Source organism: Mixophyes fleayi, chromosome 1, assembly GCF_038048845.1.
Source record: "Mixophyes fleayi isolate aMixFle1 chromosome 1, aMixFle1.hap1, whole genome shotgun sequence".
Taxonomy (NCBI): domain Eukaryota; kingdom Metazoa; phylum Chordata; class Amphibia; order Anura; family Limnodynastidae; genus Mixophyes; species Mixophyes fleayi.
In genome coordinates, this window is record NC_134402.1 from 349739404 (window position 1) to 349758581 (window position 19178).

At 38.9% G+C, this 19178-nt stretch overlaps 1 protein-coding gene across 1 annotated transcript in view; it reads left to right on the top strand.

Moving 5' to 3' along the window:
- The window catches only part of TMEM132D (transmembrane protein 132D), a 779572-nt gene that overhangs the window by 516893 nt on the left and 243501 nt on the right, over positions 1-19178 (top strand). Inside the window, exon 4 of the mRNA XM_075176771.1 lies at positions 2040-2223. Within this exon, the coding sequence (XP_075032872.1) occupies positions 2040-2223 (184 nt within the window). The remainder of the gene's footprint in view (positions 1-2039; positions 2224-19178) is intronic.

Below are 19178 nucleotides of genomic sequence, written 5' to 3' on the forward strand. Positions count from 1 at the left end.
TTCTGCTCAACACTAGCCACCAGATTGGGGTAAGGATGACCTGCTCTACCCTAGCCACTAGATTGAGGGGTCTGCTCCAAGACTGGAAGGCCTGCTCTACCATAGCCACTAGTTTGAGGGGACTGCTGTACATTAGGCACCAGAATTGAATAATCTATTCTTCACTAGTCATCATACAGGTGGTCTGCTCAACCGTAGACACCAGATTGGGGATCTGCTGAACAACAGTCACCAAGCTGGAGGTCTGCTCTACACTAATCTCTAGACTGAGAGCCCTGCTGTACAATAGCCAGCAGATAGGTTGGTCCACCAAATTGGATAGTTTTCTTTATATAGTAGCCACCAAGTAGACAGCTGAGGACTTCATGGGGCATTCTTTTGGGGACGTTTAAGAAATCTTTCTAGGCACATGACATAGCAACTTGCTGGATACATAATTTCCCATGTTAAGTTTTCAGTTTTAAGTCAGCATGCAAGCAAGGTTTTTTGTTGCTTCCTATTGAAATACATGAGCACTAAGCCAGTAATTTGGATATTTGAGTATTTATTTGAAATATTTTAATATACTAATATGCAACATATTGAAATATACTGATATACTTGGTCATACTTGTCAACTGTAAAAATCTCAAAGTGGAGCTCAAGTGTCAAGTGTAGGGAGGTTTAGCACCACAAATGGCTCGATCATAGCATTTTGCCATGGGGGTGGGGAAAAATGCTATGATCATGCCATTGTACCATGGGAGGGCATGGCCAAAATGGCACAATTCACAGTTACTAAGAAGTTAGCAGGATGCGCAAGATCTACTGGTAATCTGGGAGAACTACCCAAAAATCAGAAGTCTACCAGACATTCCTGGAGAGTAGACAAGTATGCATAAGGGGATGTACTTTTATTTACTGTTATGCATGCTTGTGGAACCTCATAATCCAGTGAGTCCTAGCTGCCAGCATTCTCTGGTAGCCACGGACTTGCTTGCAGAATTTTCACAGGCACCAATCAAAGTATGCCAGGATGAGACCTAGTGCTATTCATCATGGGGCTGGTTTGCCTTGGAAGGGATCCACATTTTTTTGTGGGCCTGATTGCCTTAGGAAATTCTGATGATTAGGGGGATATAAAATTATGACATATGGTACCTGTTATAGTGTGACAAGCCCAACCTGCCATAGCCTGGTGCTGGTTGTGGTTTTTGGAGAGGAAACCCATTCTTGTCGTATCTATGCTTTAGCAATAACCAGGTTATAGCAGTGGTGCAGGTTACTTTTTTAATGGCAAGTGGGCGGAGGGGTTATTTTATTTATTTATTTACCTAGTAAGGATATGTACTGATTATCATCGACAGCAACAGAACTATCTTTACACCAAGGTTTCAGGAGCAGCAACAGATATGTCTTCTTAGTTGAAGATTATCTGAATATTCAGTGTACTCTAAGCAGGCTGTATCTCCACAGGGCTTGCTGCACTTGTCATGTCTCTACTGTAAATAACATGCCTCTCACCTGCCTTTCCAGATGTAGAGAGCCACAAGTGCAAGTTAAGTAGAACTCAAAACTTTGCTTTGTATGGAACTCTAAATCAGGCCTTAGATTTCTGCATTCCGTTTCTTTCTTTAACTAACCTTTTGTAGTTTTTATCATAGCAATAAGCTTTTTTTTTTACCTTCCATGTTTTAATAGATGATAAATTTGGTTACCTGAAGTAGGTATTGTTCAGTGTGTTTAGGGAAATCTGTAGAAAAAGTTCAACTATAATGGTCTTTTTGTAAGATATTTTTATATGTCTACATCTTATTCTTAATGCTGGCAATGTGAGAATGGCATTGGTTTTCACAGTTAGTGACGTATTTTTCAGGCAGATGTGAGATGTGGGTGTAATTGTCGTTTTTACAGAATTTGAAGACACTTTATAAATAAACCAAATTTGCAAATAAACTTTATGCTAATCTGAATATTTCTATCACCATATCTCTTTGAAGTACAGTATTTTGATTCGGTAGCAAAAATACAAATACTGACATTCTTCTCATTTGTTGCAGCATTGAAGAAAACTTCTATGAAATTTTCCAGATAGACTTCAGGATTGGAAGTGCAACTGACCCTTCTGGAGTGCAGATAATCACCTGGCAAGTTGAATATCTTGGGCAAACTGTGTCAGCATTTGGGATATCCAAAATATATGTCAATGAAAGGGACATTGTGGCTGTTTTACCGCTGGCAATGGTAAGTGAAATATGTGGTGAATATGCATTGTAAAATCTTTAATAATCTAAAATGTTTATTTTAGTGCAGTTTTTGCTAACAGTGTAAGATAAGTAAAAGTATAAGAATAATATGCATGTATCATGTATTTATTCAGCCTTTCAATCATATTATTAATACTTAAAATCACATGCACTATCCCAATGATAGGAGATTGTAGCTTGAGATGTAATTGGTTAAGCATTTAGATCAATAGGACAGCACAAGGACATTAAGTGTTGTAAACGTCAGCACAAGTACCTTGAATTTTATTTTGCTGGCAATGGACTGTAAAAGGAATTACTCTTTTAATGGCCTAATGTGTAAAATTATAGATCTTTTTAATGGCTTCATGTTTAGACAAGTGCATAACATGACAGTGGTAAGAATGCCAAAAGTAAAGATGAGCAAAATTTGCTAAACTGTTCCATTAAATATTTTTTACGCTTCTCATTTTGCTGAAGAATTGCACTCGGTTCATTGCTTGAATTTGCCCTTAAATGTCCAGTTCTACATCTAGCACATGAAACAGCAGAATGAATTGACTATCATTGTCACAGCATTTACAAATGCAGTGCAGAATGGTGCTCTGCCGTATGACAAAGCAAAAGCGGAATGTGAAGAATGTAGAGACCGGGCTTTGCACCTTTGCCAAATACCCTGTTCCAACACTAAACTCGATTTGTGTAAAATTTTGCTGCAACTTTGCTCACTTAACTTAGCCAACAGTAATTAATGTGAAAGAGAACTAATGTTTTTGATTTTATTCTAAAACCTTTCTCCTGCCTTGGCATTGGTTTTTATTTTGGCAAAACCTGGCTGGTATTTTACCATAAAGTATAAATTTTATGGAAAAATGATTAAAAAAAGAAACCTCATAAAATTCATATTTTTAGCTGTTTGACCCTGATTGTTTCTTGTGACCCCGACCCTGGCTTGTTATATTTTTCTGAACCACTTGTGCCTGTCCTAAACTTGGCCTATAAATTTGCATTAATTCTTGTCTCAGTTGTCTGTATAGTTAAATGGTACACAATGAGGTTTGCTGGGAACAGCAACCTGTGTTTTAACCATAGTGAAGTTCATCCTTCCCTTGAGTGGTACCCAGTGAAAACCAGGATTTCCATAAGACACTGAGCTTCAGGTATAAATTGTACAAATTGTCATCAGTACAGTGAGTCTCATTCTAGGCAATTCATTATGGTCTGCTCAGGCCATAGACCCTGCTAATGTACAACTTTCAGCCATAACTATCTGAGCAAAAGAAAAAGCAGGAAAATAAACAAGACCAAATAATTTTTTACATTAATTCTCTAGTCACACGGATTTGCGTCAGGTCTCCTTGACTGCTTCCCATTGCATCTTAGTTTAAAGCACTTCTCCAGTTTGTTGTTATCCTTATTGCTGCACAATATAAACATAGAAATATAGAATTTGACTATAGATAATAACCATACGGCCATCTACCCTGCCCATTTTTATTTCTAAAAACCTTGATCCTTAGCTTTTTTCAAATTTAAGATAGCCCCATGTCTATACTCAGCGGGCCTGATTCATTAAGTAAAGCAAAGCAAAAAAAAGGAGTAACTTTGCACCTTGGCAAAACCATGTTGCATTGAAGAGAGAGGTAAATTTAAAATGTGATAGCAGATTTATAGTTGGGTACGGCATGTCCTAGATCAACTTTAAATTTTAGTGTACAAATAAAACTATTAAGTATGTATGTGCTACATGAAAAAACAGCCAGTATTTAACTTATGTGCAAAATAATAAACTAATTTGTACCCTTTGCATTGTAACATGATTTGTCCAGGAGAAGATTATTCCTTTTTTGCCTTACTTTCCCTAATGAGTCAGGCCCAGCATGTTTAAAGTATTCTACAATAGTAGCTTTTACCACCTTCACCTTTCTATTACCATTTTGTAATGAAATTGTTACATTTTTCTCTAAATCTCCTACCCCCCAGTTTAAGTGCATGTCCTTTATTCTAATGTTTCATCTTTTGAATGCTTTCCACCTGTACATTGTTAATAATGTTGATATATTTGATAACTTTTATCATATCCCCCTCTCCCTTCCCTGCCATTCCTGTAAGTTTGATGATTTGGACCATGCACTATTTTAGTAGCTCTTACTTGTGGAGTCTTGAATTGGCCATCACTTGACATCAATTGTAGTGGTTTTGATTTCTTCAGAATAAGACCTGCTATTCCTTGATGATTCAACTATTCGTAGTGCATGGCAAGGCAAAGAATTCTCCATGGTTGGAAAGGTGCTTTCAAAGGGTTCCAGGATAAAGTTGTGGAAAGGCACAAGTTAGCAGAAGGATTAAAGAAAGATTTCAAAGGATTTTACTCTCGCTCCAAGTACACTTCAAAGCATTATTAAGAAGTGGAAAGCGTATGGCACCACCAGCGCCTTGCCTAAATTAGGCCATCCCTCCAAATCATATGGTCAGATGAGACCAAGATCAATATTTTTCGTCTCACCACCAAGCACTATGTTTGGCGTAAACTCAACATAACACTCAAAACACACCATACCAGACTGATGACTGTAATTACAGCAAAAGGTGTTAATTCAGAGGACTGATTACTTTTCAAATCCTGTTATTCTAGGAATTTTTCGGAATAATTGCCTTTATTACATTAGTTAAATCTTGTAAGGCGAAATGTATAAATGAAGCTGGAAAAGTTTGATTTAATTTATTTCACATTAATGGTGTAATGTGTCAGGTAATGATTTTGACAGGGTATGATGATTTTCTATAGGCACTATATATAGTGGCATCTCCACATCTCCCTTTCGGTTAAAAGTTCTTCCCAAAAAGTAGTTGCCAATTGTGCATTGTTAATACTATATACAGCTTTTACATTATTCAGACACACGTGCATTATTTAGCATTTTTGGCATTGAACTGCAGTTGCCATACTCTTACTACTACTAATCTATCTAGATCATCTATAATTTTGATTAACTCTCCTGTGTGTCTGCCCTGATACATCTGCAAAAATACTTTCCCTTAAAAATTAATGTTGCCAATAAAAATATTAAAGAGGACTAGTACAAGAACAGATCATTGGCGGTACTCCACTGGTAACCACTCCCTCCTTCTTCTATATGTATTCCATTAACTACAACTCTCTGTCATCTATCTTTCAACAGTATCAAAGGTCTTTCTTAAAATCTAGATAAGCTATATTTAGAGCTTCATGATGATCTACTACATTAGTCACTATACAAAAAAAATCTGTTATATTTGTTTGACATGATCTGTTTGGCATCTTGTAATTTGCTGGAATTGATATTGTACATTTTTTTCTTTTACCAGCATTTCTATTAATCTCAATATTTTCAGACTTACTGGTCTGTAGTTGCAAAACTCTTTCCTACTTCCACTTTGGTGAAGCAGGACATACATGCCCTTTTCCAGTCTTCTGAGACTACTATTATGCCCAGTTGAAATATTCAGTTAATAACATAGCCAGCACCTCTACAAGCTAAGTCCATAGAAACAGCAGGAACAGAATACCAGGATTACCAGGTTTAGCAGATAAAGAAGGAGACACTGGATACCAGGCACGATGGGAGAAGTGCTGGTACAGGATAGCAGGATTTCCAGGTTTAGCTGAGGAAGTAGGAGACACTGAATACCAGGCACAATTGGATAAGTTTTAGTACAGGATAGCAGGATCACCAGGTTTACCTGAGAAAGCATGAGACATTGGATGCCAAGAAAGAATCAAGAGGTCACACAAGCCAAGGTCAGAAGTTGTGAGATCCACAACAGTACCAACGAGTAAACAGGATCGGATTCAAATGAAGCAGGAGTCAGGGTATCAGGAAAGGGTGCAATATGAGGGGACAAACAGGAGTCAGATACCAGGAGACAAATCAGAACCAAATCATAGGGGTTACTAAGAGAGACCAGCAGCATTAACTGGCACAGTTTGCTGGCAAAGGCAGTCTTATGAAGACCAGACAAAGGTGATCAGGATCCAAATCCAGTGATGGGAACTGTACCCTTGCAGGCAGGATCTGGCATAGGCAAGGCAACATCCACAGAAGACAGCTTTCTTTTCTTCTCCTTCGACTGTAAACACTGAACAGAAACACTCAGAAATGTTTTCCTCCACAATATCTTTCTACTCTGTCTTTAGTCTTGCTACCCTTTCCTTTTGTTTTTTTTCTCTTTTGCTTATATATATATTGTATAAAAAAGGTTTTGTCACCCCTACTTAGCAACTGTGCCATTTTTTCATTATGAGCCTTTGCACATCTGATTTCATTGGTAGCTTCCTTTTACTTAACTAAATATACTGTTTTATCTTCATTCTTCTGAGTCTGCTCATATTTCCTAAAAGAAACCTTTCTGCTTTTACAGTGCTTCCTACCACAATTGAGAACCAAATTTACTTTCTTTTACTTGTGTTTTTTCCAACCTGTCTGACAAAAAGGTCTGTTCCTTTTAGAATTATACTCTTTCAATTTTTCCTACTGCTCCTGCACTCCAATACCTCCACTCTGCCAAATAATCACTTACATATTTTCCCACAGCTACAAAGTCAGCCCTCTTGAAATCTAAAAGCTTTATTTTGTATGGTATTTATCATCCTCTGTCTTTATACTAAACTCACTGATTGATGATCATAGGAACCAAGTTCACATCCGTACTTACCTCTGCCACTATTTTTAACTATTAACTCCAGAATGGCTTCACAGCTACAGTGCAAACATGAGATTTCATTGTGTGTAAATAAGATTATTAAAATGAGATGGATTGGTGGAGTAGGCACATTAGTTGGAGCATTCTTATTTTGCACAATGGCACACAGCTCTTTTCACTCAAAAATTTTGAAGTTTGCACCAGCCCAGAGCTGGTGGAGATTGGGATCTAGTCCTATGTATTTAATGAGATGCAGTTTGCTATTTCTGGTTGCACTTCATGGGCCTGAGTCATTAAGGAGGGCAAAGAATAAAAAGGAGTAACTTTGCACCTGGGCAATACCATGTTGCATTGGAGAGAGAAGTAAATTTAAAATGTAAGGACAGATTTATAGTTAGAATAGGGCATGTCCTCGGTCAACTTTAACTTTCGGTGTAATAATAAAGCTATTAAGTATTTGTGTGCTAGATGAAAAAACAGACAGTATTTAACTTATGTGCAAAGTAATAAACTAATTTGCACCCCTTGCATTATAACACTGTTTGTCCCGGAGAACATTTACTCCTTTGCCTTACTTTCCTTAATGACTCAGGCCCCAGAAGAGAAACACATTTTTACTTGCGCTATGGAAAAAAACTTTAAACATTCAAAATTGCCAAATGTAATGAGGACAGTCCTGATCTCCACTGACTCATTAATTAGAGTCATAAATGAGCAGTAGTTTAGAAGAAAAAAAGAAAATGTAGGGGTGGTTCTATAGTGGTAGGAAGTTGCACTTTAATGTGACATGATTTTTTTCACAATGCGCTGTGAAAAAAATAAATGTGTGTCTGACAACTAGAAAATACGTGTGAAATCTTGAGGTACAACACAGAAAAAAACATAACTTTTTTATATAACGAGCACCTGTGCGCTGCTGCCATATGTAAAGTGCACATGTAAACCCACATGGCTGTTAAAGCTAAAATGGCCCTAATATATGAAGCACAGTGCAGATCGCTTTGGGTTTGCACAGCTGGACCGATAAAGTCGCTATGTTCTGCGCCTCCCCTCCTTACGCTGTTCGGCTTTCACTTTGCATCAGGTGACAGAATTAAACTTAATATTGACATCCTTGATAATGCTTCACTAAAAATAGTTGATTTTAATTATTATCATCCATGAATGCATTTGTAATGGCTAGAGGTTTACAATCCAGAAACAACCAATACTTCCAAATCGCATGGTCTATTGTATAAATAACCAGTTAATGTTATAGATCATATGAATGCTGCAACTTTAGTGTCTCATTTTCTCTTCATGGCAAAGATAATTCTCAGCTGATTACATAGATAAGTCCAAAATTGTCATCCAAAACTGCTCACACAGCAGCAGAAAGGCACTGCTGGAACAAATGAAACGGCCTCCAGCTTTCCTGCTAGTTTGCTTGTCATTGTGTAAATGGAAATTTGCTTTCTATGAGAAATAAATGCCCAGTAGATAATTAATATATCCCAGATGTGTTTTCATCGGGGAAGTTGTTCACAGCAATACTGCTTGAATTATCTAGTCGCATTCTTCATTGCCTTTGGCACTTATAACTACTATACTTTTGCCTCTCCCTTTCTCTTGTAAAGCATGTTAAAGTGCATGTAAGAACTGGAGTGGGAGACTGTAGATCTTCTGTGACAGGTTTCTTTTGACATATTCTGCTAGTCGCCTCATCTTCTGCTGGTGTTAAATTACTTGAATTGCTCTTAAATTATTTTTGCTCTATCTGGTATCTTTGAGAGGATAAAGTAAGCATATGATATTTACAGTGTGGCAAACCTTGCTGTTTACACCTCTTCAGATAGATCAATTTGACAAACCTATTTTGCAACATAGTAATTTGCATGCTATCTGCCTGTAGATGATAGTTCAGTAGCCTGCCGTTTTTGGCAGAGCTGGTTTCAATATCGCACAAGAGACATGAATACATATACTCCTGCAAAATATCAAAAAAAGGAATCCTGTAAAATATTTCTGCATATTTGTTAGTGATGAGATCGCTTTCTGTATATTTGCAGAGCAGTTATGTAACTGCTGGAAAACTCTGTACATCCTTAATTTCTGCAAGCAACGATGCCACATCTGTTGTGTTACTAATGACAACTTGTGTGAATAATGTAACCGCTAATGTAATCTAAAAGTCTCTATGTGTAAGCATTTGGATTGCTGCATATTCTCGAGCACGCATAGTACAAATAACACCACAAGCTTGTTCTGTCATCTAAAATGTATTTATATGACTGTAGAGGTTACAATAATTGCATGTATATGTAATAAGGCAGGTGGTTGACACCCCAGAAGTAGTGCAAGGTAGGGTTCTACATGCCCGGGGGTATGCTAGAGAGGCAAAGGTCCCCCAGTAGTTTTATAATGAAAAAAAGGAACATAGGGCTAAAAACTGGTTAAACTTGTGGGTTTATTGTCTTTGCTGGTGGCATAAGGTTTTACCACACCAGCAAATAAGTAGCAGTAGTGTAGGGAAGTAAAACCACGATTCCAATAGGCAATGTTATTCAACTTGTCACAAATTAAATAACATTTTAGAAATCTTAGTTTAATAAAATTCAAACATAAATAACCACAACCCATAGGTCACTGAAAAAATATCGCACTTTAAATTTAGGCACTGTGCTTTAGTGAAATGGATTTCACTGGATAAATACTTTAGGAGACAACCGGTTTTTAATAAGTTAATTAGACCATTACACTAAATGCTGCTGCAGCAGATTATGTAGACAAATCAATCACGATAGACTTTTAGTTCAATTATACACCACTTATCACACAAAATCAGTAGAGATGAAATAAGGATTAATCCAGCTCATTCAGGTTAGATGCTTTAGCAAAATTACTATAGATTAGGGTCACTTTGCAAAAAAGCAAAGTTTCAGCAGGACACATTAATCTTATTTACTTGTATCAGATTCAATCAGTAATCGATAACTCCCAACAATTGTAGAGTTAAACAACTTGCAATTCTCTCATCAGCAACCATTTTAGGTAGTTTCACAATAGAATCATACCACTGATGCAATATGGACAAATTATTGTAACAAATGATTGCTCTCTATGTCTCTTGCACACTGAGTCAGCTTGTAGATAACTTTAAATATAGCAGATTTGGAATAAACTCTTCCTTCACACCAACATAACGTGTCAATAGCAATCTTACAATCCCAGTCAGAGGTTTTAATAACACAGTTTGATGTCTACTTGTTTGGCTTAAATAACTTGAACATATCAAAGCAAAATAAACCATAAATGTATCTGTCTTATGGGTCCTACTGACATCTGATAGGCAGTAGCAAACTTTTTCCTGTTTCTCCAAAGATGTTTTTTTATGGGCTGGATTTAGTCTAGGGTGTAAATTTATCAAGCTGTGGGTTTGAAAAAGTGGAGATGTTGAATATAGCAACCAATCAGATTCTAGGGCCTAATTCATTAAGGATCTTAACTTAAGAAACTTCTTATTTCAGTCTCCTGGACAAAAACCGTGTTACAATGCAAGGGGTGTAAATTAGTTTTCTGTTTTGCACATAAGTTAAATACTAACAGTTTTTTCATGTAGCACACAAATACTTGATAGCTTATTTGTACACTGAAATTTAAAGTTGATATTTGTGTGCTACATGTGCAAAACAGAATACTAATTTGCACCCCTTGCATTGTAACATGGTTTTGTCCAGGAGACTGAAATAAGAAGTTTCTTAACTTAAGATCCTTAATGAATCAGGCCCCTAGCTATTATTTAGGTAGTACATTCTACAAAAAGGCAGCTAGAATCTGATTGGTAGCAATAAGTAACATCTCCACTTTTTCAAACCTGCAGCTTGATAAATTTACTCCTAGGACTTTAGCTGCAAAAATTCCCTCAAGACAACAGTTCATCAATAGCATTCAGTGGCTATTTGAGGGAAGATCCTTCCTTATTCCAGGTAGCCTTCACAGCACACTTCACAGCAAAACATCCATTAGCCTCTAGCAGTCCATTTTTTTCCCATCCCCTTTCCCCCAATAGTTACTTAGATTACAAAATCGTGCATTTCCCCAAGAATCTTCTAGTTCATTCTGGGGCCAAAATGCCCTTTTTTCAGAGGCTTTGTGTAACTTATTGCAGTGTCTAGCTGTTGCTGTATGTTTCTAGTGTAGTCTGGGGCTCTATTAAGCAGTCTGGGGCTGTAGTTTTCAGTTTTTCCACCCCAAAATGGCTAATACAATTTGCATTGAATTTCCCAGAGGCAGTTTGGTCTGGGAGATGGAGTTTTGAATGAATTGTATGAGTGCATGCAGTAATATACCTGTGATTTGCAGGGTATTACATATGATTTATTATATACTCATTGCTTATTTGTATAGACTTAACCTGATTATCCAATAGGCTGTCTAAGCTGCAGCCTATTTTTAGGGGTGCATAGTTGTGACAGGGAGAGGTATAAGCTGAAATTAATTTTAAAATATAAGAGCATAGTAAAAAGAAGTGAAAATAAAACATGATAGAAAAAAGTAGGAAGGTATTTTTCTTGATGTATTTTGTAAAGGCTGAAAACATGCTTCAGTGGATGTCTTGAGGATAGGCAAGTAGGAGAGATAAGAATGGTGACAGGTGAAGGTGTGACATCCCCCTGCCCCTTCACAAGTTCACACTCAGTAGCGCCTGTTCATGCCTCCATTCTACGATATAGTTCTGATTTTAATGAAAACAAAATGAGTGACAAAGTTTGCCATGACCCTTTTAAAATGCTAAGTGGAGCTGAGTTTAGAAAACATGGGAACATAAACATAGGTGGTGAGCCGGATTCTAAATTAAGGCTGAGCCCCCTTTTACTACCACCTTAGCCTGACGCAGAAGGTGAGAGGGTGTTCTTCAAGCATATTAGCCTAGGGCAACCTGAACTTTAATCAGTGCATAACTTACTTTTATCCTATTTTTTCAGACTGACACTTCAATTCCATACACACCACTATAGGGTTATCATATAGCTATTCTACAGAGCTTAAATATAGGGTTGTGTGCATCAGAAATTTTGCTTGCATCAGTTCAGCCAAAAATTGATTCACAATCTGTGAATCACATGAATTTATTTTAAATTCTGCTTTCAAATTGCAATCACTTTAATCGGCTCCAATGCTTTGGACTCCAGGTCTGATTCCTCTTCCTATCAGCCATCTATATTATCGGTGGTAGTAGCAGGCAGCACAGCACAGCACAAAAAGTAAAATCTACAGAGGGTGCTTAATAGCTTTGTTTTATTTTTGTGTTGGTATAGCTTTGCCTTAAAATAATACTATGCAGCTGCCATCTCTGTTCTATCAACTCTTGAAATTGTGCACATTCAATAAAATTTAAAGACTTACTTTCTAAAGCTATTATTTTGGTAACGTGTGTGTTTTGGGTGAGTGCTCTCAGATCCGCCCTGCTGTAATGTTTCCCTCTGTCTAATACTTCCAGCACTGATGGTTGGTAGCTATAACCTGTTCTAAGCCTGCATTCAGACACCCCTGCACTGATTGGGATGAAACCAATGCGAAGTTGTCCAGTTGGATCCTGCCCTGGTTTTAGAAGGGCTAAGATCCTGGTGGGACCTCCCGTTAGTGTACACTGGGCAGAACTTTGACCTGGAGAGCCTGTTATGAGCCTGCATTTGGACACCCCTGCACCAATTGGAATGAAACCAACACAAGGTGGTCCAATTGGATCCTGGCCAGGTTTTAAGGGAGTTAAAGTCCTGGTCGGACTTCCCATTGGTATAGGCTGTGCAGAACTTAGACCTGGGAAGCCTGTTCTGAGCCTGCATTTGGACACCTTTGCACCGATTGAGATAAAATCAATGCAAGGTACTCCAGTTGGATCCTGAATAGGATTTGGGGGTGGTTGGGTCCCAGTCGGCCATCCCAACCATGTTTTGGGCCTTCCACTGTATGGATTTGGATGAAAACTTCACAGAAGGATGGCAATTGGTATGGAATGCCTAATGGAGTTCTTGGGGTCCCATTCAGACCTTCAGCTGGTGTATATTGGGCAGAACTTTGACACAGGAAGCCTGTTCTGGGCCTTCCACTGGATGGATTTGGATGTCATCTTAGCTAGAATTATTTTTAAAATGTTGACAGTTTCCTCAAACTCATCGATAATTTTATAACTTTTATTTTATTATGATTTATACCCAGGCAATGCTGGATAATTCAGCTAGTTGTAAATAAGTAATAAAACCAGCTATAATTATCTGTAAATCCTCAATTGCAATGCTCCCTGTCTGAACTCTTTCTCAGTGGCAGCTGCAGCTGCTTTCTACTCTATCCTAAATGGCAGCCTCTGGTTCCATTTCCTTCTCCCCTCACTGTCTCTCTCTCTCTCTCTCTCCTTCAGTTCTGTTTCATCTCCTTTCTCAAACATGGTGTCTTCCTCCTTCAGCCCCTCTGTATCACCACACACTTCTCTCTCAGATATCTCCTCACAGACCCTGTTTTGTTGACTTTTTATCTCCCTTTGAGCAGGCACATACACTGCGGTGGCTCAACTACTCCTATAGCATCTCCCTAGCAGCAGTAGAATTTTCTGGGAGATATCATTCTTCTCCAATCGTGGAACATATGCAGTTGCACAGCTGCAGTGGCGTTACATTGCCCCATACTGCCAATAACTTCAGCGAACTTTGTCAGTTAGCTCCTGGAGCATACCTCTCCCCCTGGGTCCAGAGGTTACAATATAGTGCCTTATTTATAAGCCCTAGTGGTTCTGTGTCCTGTGTGGTCAGAGAGAGAGAGATGTATACTGCTCTTTTTCTAGGGGTTGGTGTGTGGAAGCTGCAAACAGACAATCCCAAAAGACATGTAAATTGCACTTGCTGTTCTCTCTTGCTTGTTCATGAAGCTTTGTTGTTGTTTGATTGGCTTCTACAAAGTTGGTGTCCAGTTTTGAAAATCTGTTAAAATGTTATTATAATGCAAAATGTTTAAAATCCCTGAATGATTATTATTATTATTATTATTATTATTATTATCGTTTATTTGTTAGGCGCCACAAGGTTTCCGCAGCGCCGTACACGGCACAAACAGTACACTATACAGGGTAAAACAATACAGAACAATAAACACAAAGTACCAGAACTTCAGAAACTCCAGGCAGGCAAATACTGTAAAGACGGAGCGGAAGAACAGGTGTGGAGACAGGGGAGAGGGGCCCTGCTTACATCCTCAGGGAAGGTAAACAAAATCAGGCACAAGAGGGAGCCAGTGAAGCAAAGGGGAGAGAAAAGGAGCCAGGGGAGAAACAGAAGAGGTGAGAGGTTAAGTGGATGGTTGGTAGGCCTTAAGGAACAGGTGAGTTTTAAGTGCCCGCTTGAAGGAGCACAGATTAGGTGAGAGACGGATGGAGCGAGGGAGGTCGTTCCAGTGAAGGGGGGCAGCTCGGGAGAAGTCTTGTATTCTAGAGTGGGAAGAGGTAATCAGAGTGGAGGAGAGGCGGCGATCATTGGCCGAGCGCAGGGAGCGGGCGGGAGTGTGAATGGAGAGGAGGTTAGAGATATAAGGGGCAGTAGACTGGGAGAGAGCCTTGTAAGTGGTGGTGAGGAGTTTGAAAAGGATTCTGTAGGGGAAGGGGAGCCAGTGTAAGGCAAGACAGAGAGGGGAGGCAGAGGAGGAGCGGTGTGAGAGGAAGATGAGTCTCGCAGCCGCATTAAGTATAGAGTGGAGGGGGGCGAAGTGGGAGCAGGGGAGGCCAGTAAGGAGGAGGTTGCAGTAGTCGAGGCGGGAAATGATGAGAGCATGGATGACAGTTTTGGTGGCATCTTGAGAGAGGAAGGGACGGATACGGGCAATGTTACGGAGTTGGAAGCAACAGGCTTGGGTAAGGGATTGAATGTGGGGGGCAAAAGAGAGAGAGGAGTCAAAAGTGACTCCTAGGCAGCGGAGTTGGGTGACAGAGGAGATAGTGGAGTTGTTAACGATTATAGAGAGGTCATGATGGGAAGGGAGTCTGGGTGGGGGAAAGACAATGAGTTCAGTTTTGGAGATGTTAATTTTAAGAAAGCGTAACGACATCCAGGATGAGATGGCTGAGAAGCAGTCAGTTACATGAGAGAGGATGGAGGAGGAAAGATCAGGAGAAGAGATATAGAGTTGAATATCATCAGCATATAGGTGATACTGAAGACCGAACGAAGAGATGAGAGCTCCAAGGGAGGAGGTATAGAGCGAAAAGAGTAAATGATTAGGCTCTTTAACTCAAACACAACACATTATTATGGCCAGATTAAATTACTCTTTAGCACAAACATATATAGACAATAAAATATCTAACAAACTGTTGGCAAAGAGTGATAATCAAATACAAACATCTACCAGCCCCATTTAGCATTCTAGTGACCGCAGAGACCACAAACAGCATTCTTATAACCCGCACAGAATACGAAGATCATGCCCCCCACCCTCAAAAGCCATTTTTATTTTTTAACAATTTCATCACACCTCTCCACCATTTCATCACCCCCTCAAACCATTTTATCACACCCTTTAGCCATTTTATCATCCCCCTTCAACCATTTCAACAGCCCCCTTCAACAATTTCATCAGCCACCTTCAGTCATTTCATCAGCCTCCCCTCAGCCATTTCATCAACCTGGCAGCAAAACCAATTGTTGATAGCTGTCTGTCAGTGTGGGCTGTGGTTCTTAGTCCGGTTAGGCGAGATCTGGTAATTATTATATCGTGAGACTAGACGAAGATGCACAGCCTGCACTAACAGACAGCTAACAGCAATCGGATTTGTTGCCAGACTGCCTGTCATGTAATAGTGACTGTCGGGGCCTCTCCCTTTAGATTAGGGCCTGATGAGTCCAGGCAGCCCCCGTCACTGGAACTAAAAAAAATATCAGGAGAAAAACAGTAGGACATTCCAGCAGCGACGCACAGGATCCAGCACCTTAGTCTGCAGCCCAATAAGCCTATTAGTTGATCAGGCCCTGCTTACACATGTCTAACAAACACACTATATAGTCAGGGACCACAGACTGAGTGACAATACAGATATATGGTATACATTAAAGGGCATAGAGAAACATACTCTATACACTGTTGCAAATCCAAATGCCATATGTCCAATAACAACTATAAAGTGTCAATACCATACTGCATATAATATATATATATATATATATATATATATATATATATATATATATATATATATGTATATATATATATTAAGACAGACACATTAAATGACAGACACAGTGACAAAGCTACTTATCATATATATTGAGAAGACTTTTTTTTCACATTCTTTGGCTCATTATTATATAATGTCACATGCTACAAATATTGTTCTTCATTGGTGAAGGTGTGATACAATGTGAGCAAAATACTGTCATACCACCATTTGTGCTGTGCATGACAAAGATGTATATCAAACACTGCATTTTGAGAAACACAGAAACCATACCTTAAATCACAATATACACACCATACACTAAAACACACACTACACATTATATAGGTTACACAAACACACCTGCTTATCTCACTATTCAGTTTAACCAACTGTGCAGGTTAAAGGAAGCTATCCTACTGTGCAGTGTAAACCCCCCCCCCCCCAAATATCCAGTGGCGCACGCAGGGGGGTTTCTGGTTCTCCAGAAACCCCTCCCCTCCGAGAACCAACGGAACTGTACAGCAGCCGCGTGTCAAAGAAGCGTCCGCGGCAGTGCTGTATTGTAGTATAATACAGCACTGCCGCGGATGCTGCTTGACAGCGCCACGGCTGCTGTAGAATTCAGACTCGCCGAAATGGAGCTGCTGCGCGTATTTATTTATTTTTTCCGGGGGGGGCGGAAACCCCCCCTTCTAAATCCTGCGTTCGCCCCTGATAGTTCAGGATGTCCCAAGACATTTTTTCACTGCGTAATGGTGAATAGTGAGGATGGAGCTTGAATGAGGCAGTGCAGAGGTTGGACTTGGGCTTTTCTACATGGTTATGATGGGATTTATATATAAATAGCATTTATGTTGCTTTCCATTTTCCTACAAAACATAATTGCTTCCATACAGAAATATAGTGCATATAGTGAGCCATTCACATTTAAAAGCTCGTAGATAGAATATTTATGGTCAGAGTACAAGATATCCATGTCGCACAATAGGTTTGGGGTCAGGGCAGGAGGGTTTGACAGAACGTGGGTGTGCTCATATATCACAATCCAACTACAATGGTAAAGGTTCTGTCGACAGTACAAAAGTAAACTCTTTACTTTATTCCCTTTTCTTTTATCTGCTGTAGGTGCTTCGATCTAACAGTATAGCAAGTAGGGATATGCTCAGCAGACATGTAACAATACAAACATAGGCAGGTCTCTACTGGCTTCAATCCGAAGTCAGTAACCCAGTTCCAGCTCTTTCAGCTGTTCATGCTGGTTCCATGCAGTCAGTTTCATACATTTCCTACCCAAAAACTTCACTCTGGGATCTGTCCTTGGCACTACTGGTTTCTGTACAACACATTAACCTTCCTTGCAGAGTTCTCTACTCATCACTTACTGATGGCAAATCAGCTCCAAAGTGAGGCCTGGTTGTGCACACACTCTCATGTTTCACAATGACTATCAACTTAAAAAGAGAAAGAGATTTCTTTTTGTGGTGTACTCAAAAAAAATACTTTCTCTTTATGTTCATACTGGTCCTGGTATGGTGTTCATGCTGGCACCGATCTACAATAATAAAACTAAAACATATCTACTAAAAAATAAAAAAATCGATGAATAAGAAGGGATAGGGCAATTTTTGATCAATAATATAATCCGGTTCTTCCATCATCAAGATTGAAACCTTATTACATTTTTCTTTCATTTTCTTTCTGCTTTGAAGAACAACTATTCTCTTACATTTTAAAATGAATTTCAGTTTATACAACACCTCTCCCTAGTCAGCATACTGGTTAATCAAGCCCTGATTATAACAAGGGGCTAAAGAATATGACTCAGAGTGAATGCCAGCCAGGTAATTGAAACTGTATTTTGTTTGTTTGGGTATCAGTGTTGTTGGAAAAGTAACATTGTCGATTGTATTCAGCCTGCTTGGGAAGGACTTTTGACCTTCTTTATGGCTTTAAATAAAAGCAAGTTAAAACATAACTCAATTGTACTTCCATCTGCAATTTTAAAGTTACACATAAATCAGTGTGGCTTAAGTTAAAAAACATACAAATACTCCTAAATGAAATGTCAATAAATTATAGGAATTGTGGCAGAGAAGTAGATATGTTTAGTTGAAATGAGCAGATTTGGAGAAATCCGACATCCAAGATTTGGGGTTCCGAGTTAAGCCAAGTCTTGACTCGGTTTCACGCTCTAATTTCGGTTCTCAAAACGATGCAAAACATAAAAACATAATTTAAGGAAAAATATTGATAACAAAATCAAGAGTTTTGAATCAATATTTTCTATATATAGCCCTCCCTCGTTTTCTCATGTGCCATTTAGAACAGCCTGCATGTAGGGAAGATGTAAGCTGCAGTGCTCTGCTCTGAAAATAGCATTCAGGGTGAAAGACGGACAGAGAAAACAATAGAATAGTTGTCATTATTTTAAAGCAGTTCTGGAGAGATTAGTCAGCTACAAATTCAAATCTCAAAGAAAATATCAGCACTTGATGTTAGGAGCAAGAATAAGAGACAAGTTTCTGATGAATGTGAATATTTTTTTTAAAAAAGGAAAATAGTTAACACACACAGTGGCAAAAGAAGGCTCAGACTATGCCCAGTTTTTTGTAGTAGGGGTCCTGCTACTGCTGGTACTGGTATACATACTAGAATGGCCATTCCAAAACAGAGTGCCCAACATGGTCATGAATCTTTCTTAACTTCCCATGCGCCACCTTGTACCTCAGAGTATACGTCTGTCACTGTCACCTCCAAAACAGCGAAATTAGTACCTGAAAATAACACTGAGGCTGAAGAACAACTTGGGCAGTCATAGAATCCTGAGGAATATCTAAGGAGGGTATACATGAGTGCTATGTGTGAGTATGAGGTTTCATACTCCGACACTATGGTCTTCAACCATTTGGAAATGTGAGGATGGGTAGTAGTATTATTAGTATTGATGATAATTTACACCTAAAAATTGAGAAGGCAACTATGGAAGTTGCAAACGTGCAATAGGGTGACTGGGATGATAATGAATGTGTTGTACGCGGCCAAGATAATAAGGTTGAACTAAAGCAGCCACCAGTGTTATCACCAGCTCATGC